Source organism: Sipha flava, unplaced genomic scaffold (assembly GCF_003268045.1).
Source record: "Sipha flava isolate LNK unplaced genomic scaffold, YSA_version1 524_pilon_pilon, whole genome shotgun sequence".
Lineage (NCBI taxonomy): Eukaryota > Metazoa > Arthropoda > Insecta > Hemiptera > Aphididae > Sipha > Sipha flava.
Window position 1 is genome coordinate 13,583 of NW_020273493.1, and position 8,823 is coordinate 22,405.

Consider the following 8,823-nt stretch of genomic DNA (forward strand, 5'->3'; position numbering starts at 1 on the left):
AAGATTTTTTAAAGGAAATATTGTCTAGTAGGGAATCTACGAAATTACCAGTAGTAATAATTGTAAAAATTGTCGAAAAGATCTTTTAATTTTTATACTTAATAAAAAAATATATATATACCCAATGTAGTTAAAAATTATATACAGTTCTGTTATATAAATTACAAAAAAAATCTTTTTGTAAGTAATTTTTTTTTTTTTCAATCTTACGAACTATAAAATAATAATATTGTTACAGACACAGAATATAATATATTATTATATTCATATAAAATAAAAGACTTTTTCTTTGATACTTCTATTCTTTATTAAATAATATATAATGAAAAAACCAATCACCCATGTACAATAATTTAGACTAAAATATTAACATTAACTATTAAATAATATAATTTTTCGGGTATAATCTAATAATATAAAAATATAATATATAATATAATATAAATATATAAAGTATTATAAATATTACAAGTATAATGAATTAAATAAATAATGATAATTATTAGTAATAGATTAAATGCACCACCACCGTCTATTTATAAATTATATTTCCTATTTTAATTATTGGTTTAAATTATAAATACTTTTATTTTATCATTTTTGATGCATTCTTGAATACAATTAAATATATATCAAAGAATTTTTTCACTTTTTAAATTTTTTTTAATCATACTAGAATATATTAATTTTAATATAAATATTTTTTTTTCTTATAATTAGTATCATTATTACTATTATTAATACAAAACATACAATTATGTTGTTTTATAGAGTTTTACTATTATTATTTTTAATGCATAAGCAATGAACTGCGACTTGTAGAGACAAGATATAACAACATTACATAGTTGTTTTAAAAGACAAGAGTTTAGACGATAATTTTATTTATTTTAAACCTGTCTTATTGTGATTATGTATTACATTATTTAATATATATTTTTAAATTTATTTGTCAAGTCCGGTATCCTTAAAGAATATTATATTTAATTAAATTTGGGGTACTATGAGTGGCAGACTGTTATTATATATTTGTTTGATAGTATTTCGTTGTGTAAAGTTCATGTTGTTGGTTATTGTCGTCCATTTAATGATCATGTGTTAAAATTAGGTCCATTCTCAATCGGTCATTATGATAATTAGGAAAAGTCGGTTTGGTTTAGTTGGTATTAATTATGAGGTGTACCGTTAATATTGTTTTGTATAGACTTTCAATGTTTGTTTTCGTAAGTTTACGTTATTAGTCTTATAAGTTAACTTTTTTTATTTAAAGTATTTTTTTTATTAAGTATTTAAATAGGTTGATGGGTGTTTATTTCAGTGAGAATTTCTTATTGGATGTAAATAATTTCAGTTCTCTTCTCGTTAGAGAATTAATTCTTGATTTGATTTTAGGTTTTTATATTTTGGACGATTACTTCGAGGAATAAATTACAAACATACCAAACCAATGTAATATGGTCACGGGGTTTGGATTGCTTACGAACCTACAAGGATTTATTTAACTCTCATTTGATAATTGGAGTTTAACTCACGTTGATTGGTAGTCGTGTAGCATGTAGTTCGATAAATAACCGGTTTTCAAATGTATAATGTACTATTAAGTTATCTTACACATTGTTAATAAGCTCGTAATTTACTTGAATCATATATTGAGTTAGATATCCCACGCCGAAAGCAAAAATTATTAGTTTTAACTTCGAAACAATAACTACGATTGAACAATTTAAATGAGTAACGTACCAATTGTATCGATCCGTTACTGTTATTATCATTAAATTTAAATAACTAGCGAATATAACAGAGCGTGGATCGTCTGTACAATCAATAATTCACTTCATAAAAATATGTGAAATAATATAAACTTTTTATTCGAATCATCTATATAGAAATATATAATAAATAAAAATCGAGCTATATTACATTATGTGACTTCATTACCAATGATTTTGTTAATCAAAAAAAAAAAATCACTGCAAACTTAGTGTTAAGTTCTGTGAAGAAAAAAAAACTTCCAAATATTTTTTTTAGGAAATTGAGTAAGGAAAAGGATGTATTTATTATACTATACATACATTTGTCTGTCACTGTCAATAGTATTCATGTCTGATTGTAAATTGTGTTCTGCAGTTGGTTACACTGGGATTTAATTAAATTCATCCAAAAAAATATTCTAACCCAGTTGGTCGCTACGATCCGAGTGGTTGATACTCAACAGTGACTAATGTTTTAACATTAGTTAAAAAGTATTTTAAATAAAGAATACTGGAGACGACATTACAGTTGTTTTATTAACACTTAAATTAAATCAACATAAATAATTAGTCAAACGTTGAAGGCAATAATAGGTAAAGCCTTTTTATTGAATAGCTGAATGATACATCTAAATTCGGTTTTTGATTCGGAACTCTTATATATGCTGCCGAATCGCTAATATTAAGTTTATAATTTTACATAGTTCAAGGTTTAGAATGTTTCGCATAATTTACATAATATGATAATATGTAGAGTAATACTTAGTACAATATAGTACAAATATATAAATAGTATTGGCGAGCATAATCGAATACTATATAACAAATATTAAGTAACCTCGTCAGCACGTAATTGAAAATGACATAACTATAAAATTATAAGTAAATGCCATAATTGCTCTTTTTTTCTGCTCACTGCTATCAATATTTACAATATTTACAATATTAATCATAATGAATACCAATTGTTAAATTGTTTAATTTAGTATAATCTGATCTTGTTTAGTATGCATAAACTAGATAAATTTGAATTAAATTTTAAATAATAAATAAAAGCATGGACGTTGATAAATATATGTAACAAAAACCTATAGAAAACAATGAACGGTGTTCAAAAGTATTATATTAAGTTATACATTTGTATATATTTATTTCCTAATGCCTTGGAAAAATAGATATTTTAAAAATAAAAAATTAAAAAATACCTAACAAATGTTTATCATTTTAAGGTGAATAACACATATTAGTTTTAGGTAGTATAATAATAGTCTTCATTTCTGGTCAAACTTTTAAGATAAATACACACACACATTCATCATCTTGAGTCAAAACTAAATATTCAATTATAGTTGATAATTTTTAAATTATATCTTCCTATTTGAATTATGTTACCCAATAATTTATCAATTTAAATTTATTCATGCAATTTTGGACCGATGTCACATAAAAGTATACAATTTCTATAAGCATGTTTTTATGTGGTTTAATCATAATGCATTAGTAGAATAAAAAAAAAAAAAAGATTATGATAACTTAATACAAAAATACTTAATAAGATACTAGAAATATAAATAATGATTTAAACAACATAGAGTTATAATTCTAAAAATATTATATAAAAACTGTATAATAAAATAAATAATGCATATTACATATCAATAAATACATGAATGACAAAAATTAAACAAGCAATGCAATGTAAATTTATAGTTAACAAATTAATTAATTTTACATAACTATAGATGTTTAAATGTTAAAAAATTAAAAGTAAAATCACTAATTTGTCATAACATCATTTTTTATTAAAAAATATTTACTTTGACTATTGAGAACGTTCATTTCTATGAAAAACACAATTCTATTTCTGAAAAAGATAATTGATTATGAAACCATTAGTTAAATGTAAATATTTAATATGATCAAGCTACAATAGTTTAGATATGTTAAAAAATCAATAAAATAATGAAATTGAGGATACAAATAATATAGTGAAATCTTACTTTATAACAGATGAAGCAATAACAACCAGTTTTACAGTTAGAACAATTTGTGCAATTGGTTGCCATACATCGAGACTAAAATTAATAAAAATTAGACATTAGACCAATAGAAATATTAAGATAATATGCAATTACTAATTATTTTTAAAATGGCAAATCATATCATAATTGGCAACATAATATTTTGAATCACTAAATGCAGAAAGGGCACATGTCCAATATTTTACAAAAATCACTTTATTACATAATCGAATTTAATGTTGATAAATACATGGTTTTGTGCAAACGAAGCACATGTTCTATTTAACAGATCCCCATTAAAAATAATTTAAAATTTCGTTAAGAAGCGTTATACCCAAAGCAAAACGGTTACAATGACCGATAGGAAGCGCTATTAGGTGTTCTTACACAGCACAAGCACACGATAAACGCACATAAAATCATAGTTGTTATCACGCGATTGACAAAACGGTCTAAAAATAATCAACATGTGAGCGAGTATTTTATTATTTCATCAACCGTCTTAGAATGCAGATAATGTAAAAATAATATAATGGTGATTATAATAATATCACCACAATAGTCAAAATTCATATAATTTTCGCGCGCGCTTAAGAAACTAATTATTGATTAAGATTACTATTTTTTATGTGTACACAAATAATTATACTAAAACACATTAAAATAAAAATTAATTAATATATGCATATTAATATTTTACTCAATATTATTAAACTTTTATATTCTCATTTTTATTTGTTATATTGTCTGATATATGTTTTATAACAATATCTGATAATCCCCCCCCCCAAAAAAAAATTAATAATATAACATTTATTATTTTATCCATAATCGAGATTCTTAAATATTAAAATATAACTTATAAGTGAAAATCATTTAATATTTATTTTAATTAACAAATTAAACAAATTATAACATAATAGGTTTGTTCCAACACGGAATTTGGGATTAGTTGCCGATTAATCCGTGATTGATTTACTGCGCATGCGTTCATGTGGATTGATTATGGACCCTGAGCTCTGTTGGAACGCTTATCGAATTTTCAATGATAAGATATGAGATTTATAATAAATTAGTAAAATTAAATTGCGATTTAAATAAAAAAAATTCTTTTCATTTTAAATGTTTTAGATACACAGTTTAGACGTTAATTATATAAATTTATATATATATATATATATCTTTTCAAAAGAGAACATACCGCTTTCGCGCATGTAGACTGACGGGTGTCAACCATCTCGAGGCCAATTTCTCCCACTTTTATTGAAACGAGACATCAATCGAGCACGACGGTCGCCGATCAAAGTTTGCCGACCAGTATACACCTTATTCCAATAACTTATTTACAATTAATAGATATCTGACAGGAGCGGCGGTGTAGCATGTACAGTTATATAGGAATGCACCGGGTGTATAGCGGGAGCGCGCTCGTCGTGACCGGCGTTGCTTAGGAGGAGCTTTGGACAACTGGTGGGGATGCGCGCCGCCGAACCAAAACCTGTCGCGCAAGCGGTATGTTCTCTTTTGAAAAGAGGTATATATATATATATATTATAATTATAATATATTTATATTATAATAGTATATTTATTTTATACTATATATAGTTTATGTCGTGAAACAAATAAATTGTTGATAAACGTTACATGAAAATTCAAACGCGAAAAATTGATAACATGAATAATAAATGTGATAATAGTTTCTCTGGCTATTAGTCCCCGTCGGAATCAGCGATTAAAACCTAAAACTGGTCTAATGACGAGTTGAAACAACCGTCTGATAGTTTGAGTTTGCGTTTAGGGTGTGTTGGAATGCAAAAAATATACTGCGCATGCTCCCACCAGTTCTATGATAGTTAGACCGCATGTTGGAACAAACCTAATAAAACATACAATTTCCTTTTTTTTTAATTAACAAATTATTATGTAATAAAAATAAAAAATAAATTTAATTTACAAATTATAACATAATTATATTATTATTATTATATTTATTATATTATATTTTTAAAATTTGGTTGAACGTATGTATTATGTCGTGTTTAGTGTGACGTTCAGTGACGTCACGAGGCTATTCTATATTTCTTAATATCTCGTAGAATAATATTTTTTTTTAATCGAATTTTCACCAAATCATTTTATATAATCTTAGCAACAATAATTTAACATTTAAAAAAAATGTAAAGATTTTTTTTTTGTTTCCTGAAAAACTTTAAAACTTGGACATGTGTTCTTTCTGCATTAAGCGATTCAATATATTGTGCAATGAAAACCACATATATTATAATAAGAAAAATGCGTAGTTATATTCATTAATTAGTAAAATAACAATGAAAAATCATTACCTGGGAATTATGATTAGAAGGCTGAAAACTATCTACAGTAGCGTTTGCAACTTGTTGAGAACTCATAGACATCTGCTTATTCCAGTTTTGGTTATAGTGGGAATTTAAATGATTTTGAAATAAATAATTATTTATTGAAGCCTCTCTGAACGAGGCATTATTTAATGGTGGTTCAGTCGAATTTCTATTTCCAAAGTATGGAACTCCGGCAATTGGAGGAAATGAAAATTGGTTGAATTTCGATGAAGTATTATTGTTTGGATGCGAGAAACTAGTATTTGGTAGATCATGAAAAACATGATCATAAGTTATGCAATTATTAGTTGTTGCTGAATTGTAATAATTATTTGACGTTGAATTATTTTGTGCAGTATTACAGAATGTATTTTCAATAAGACGATTGGACCGAGAATCCGAAGTAACTGAAGTTTGAGTATTAATACTGGTTGAACTATGAGTATATATAGAACTTCTTGAGACTGAAGATTGAGCAATCGTATTTGTTGAATTTTGATTATTCTTAAGAATTCTTGAAGGCTGAGCTCTTGAACGAATTACAGGCGAGTCTTGCAAATTATTGTTTGAATACTGAGTATTAGAAATTAAATGCGAGGTATTCATTGCAACTTGCTGAGTTCCATTAACAAATGAATGTAGACTAACAATAGGATTTGAATAATAATAATTTACATTAATTGGAGGTTGAATACTCGGAGTAACTGAAACATAATCTTTTTCATTGTTTGGTTGTAAATTAAATGTGCCGGAGTTGTAAATATTATTGTAAGAACTCAAGTGAATAGAGGTGCTAGAATCATGGGCAATATTGAATTGTTGAGGATTATTTTCAACAGTAAAATTGGTACATGGCGATTTTACTTGAGTTTTGGTCGATTTCTTCAGGGTCCTGGATAGGTTAGGATTATTCTTTGAATTTTTTTTTTTCGATAAAACACTTGAATTTTTTTTTCTCAAAGCATTTTCCAATAAATTATTTTTCTCAACATTTCTATGATTGCGTGGTTCTGTAGTTGTTTTGTCAATTGAATAAACGCCATTAAAAGAATTTGATAAACTAAATTCAGAACGTACAGACATCAAAGGTTTCGATTTAACTATCTCAGCTGTAATTTCACTTTTAATTGAATTTGTTATTTCAACACAATGATTATTTAATTCATTCCTATTTGATTTGGAACCACCAACAAACATATTTTCATCGTTCGACACTACTACATCAGAGTTAGAAAAAGATGAATTATAGATGGTGAAAAAATCATCATTTTGGTCCAGACATTTACTATTTTTTGTTATTGGTTCCGTAATAGGACTATTCTCAGCATTTATCATTGTAGCATCAGGCAAGGTAGATAATGCATAACTCAAACACAAACCATCATCATTTATACTAGTGGTAGAATTTGATATTTTAATAGTTTGATTATTCATTTTGTTTTTTGTATTTTGTTCGTTTACAGAACTATTCTCAGCATTCCTTAATGTACCTTCGGATAGGGTACATGATATATTATTCAAACACAAGCCATCATCTTTTATAAAAACATTTTTACTGATGGCCAAATTGGTTATTTTATCAGTATGATGAATCAATTTGATTTTTTTATATACGGGTTCCTTATTTGGACTGATCATAGCATTTTTCAATGTAACTTCGGATAGAGTGGATCGTTCATTGTTTTTATTGATGATCAAACCTATTTCGACAGTAATGTTATTTGATTGATTTTTCGTTATTTTCTCCCCAATAGAACAATTCTTGGGATCAATCAGTTTAACGTTGGATGAAGTAGATGTATTAGTCAAATATATATTATCTATATTCATATCAAGAGCCGAATTGGCTAAATCGGCTTTCTCATCCATAAAATTCCCCAATTTAATTTGTTTTATAATTGATTCCTTATTAGGACTAATCTTAGCATTTGTCGATGTAACTTCAGATAGGGTGGATGGTTCATTGTTTTTACCGATGGTCGAATCTTTTTCGACAGAATAGTTGTCTAATTGATTTTTTGTTCTATCAGGACTAATTTCAGCATTTATCAATGTAATTTCGGATAGGGTGGATGGTTCATTGTTTTTACTGATGGTCGAATCTGTTTCGACAGAATAATTGTCTGATTGATTTTTGCTTCCATCAATACTAATTTCAGCATTTGTCAATGTAATTTCGGATAGGGTGGATAATGGTCCATTGTTTTTACTGATGACTGAATCGATTGATTCATCAGTTTGGTTCTCCAATATGATGTTTTTTGTTCTTGGTTCCCCAATAGCATTTCTTATTTTACATTCCGATCTGATAAATAATGATTTACTCACCTTTAGGATGTTATTTTTTTTATGCTTCTTTGAATTTAGCTTTTCAACAGTATAGTTATCGCATTTGATATTTGTTGTTCTTGGTTCTCTTATAGGATTATTCTCAGTATTTGTCACTTTAGTTTCTGTAGATAATGATTTATTAACCTGTATGATACCATTATTTGTAATGTTGGTCGAATCAGACTTTTCAACGGAATGGTTCACTAAGTTTTTATTTTTAACATGAATCGATTCAAATTTGGATCTGATAGTAGCAGCATTTTTTGGCTTTAAATGAATTCTCCGTTTACTGTTGGTTGTATCTGACTTTTGAATAGGATGGTTCACCATATTCTCAATATTTGTTGTTTTATCTTTACAT

The 8,823-nt window shown here is 26.5% G+C and overlaps 1 protein-coding gene across 2 annotated transcripts in view; it reads right to left on the reverse strand.

The window, feature by feature from the left end:
- Positions 1 to 3,496: 3,496 nt before the first annotated feature.
- LOC112690878 (putative uncharacterized protein DDB_G0282133) overlaps positions 3,497 to 8,823 on the reverse strand; it is a 24,095-nt gene continuing 18,768 nt past the window's right edge. Inside the window, exons 7-9 of one of the 2 annotated variants that reach the window (XM_025564983.1) lie at positions 6,117 to 8,236; positions 3,752 to 3,826; positions 3,497 to 3,615 (exon numbers count right to left, since the gene is read on the reverse strand). In XM_025564983.1, coding sequence (XP_025420768.1) covers positions 3,610 to 3,615; positions 3,752 to 3,826; positions 6,117 to 8,236 — 2,201 coding nt within the window. In that variant the 3' untranslated portion in view covers positions 3,497 to 3,609. Of the gene's footprint in view, positions 3,616 to 3,751; positions 3,827 to 6,116 lie in introns of both variants that reach the window. The other variant, XM_025564984.1, reaches the window with a different exon arrangement.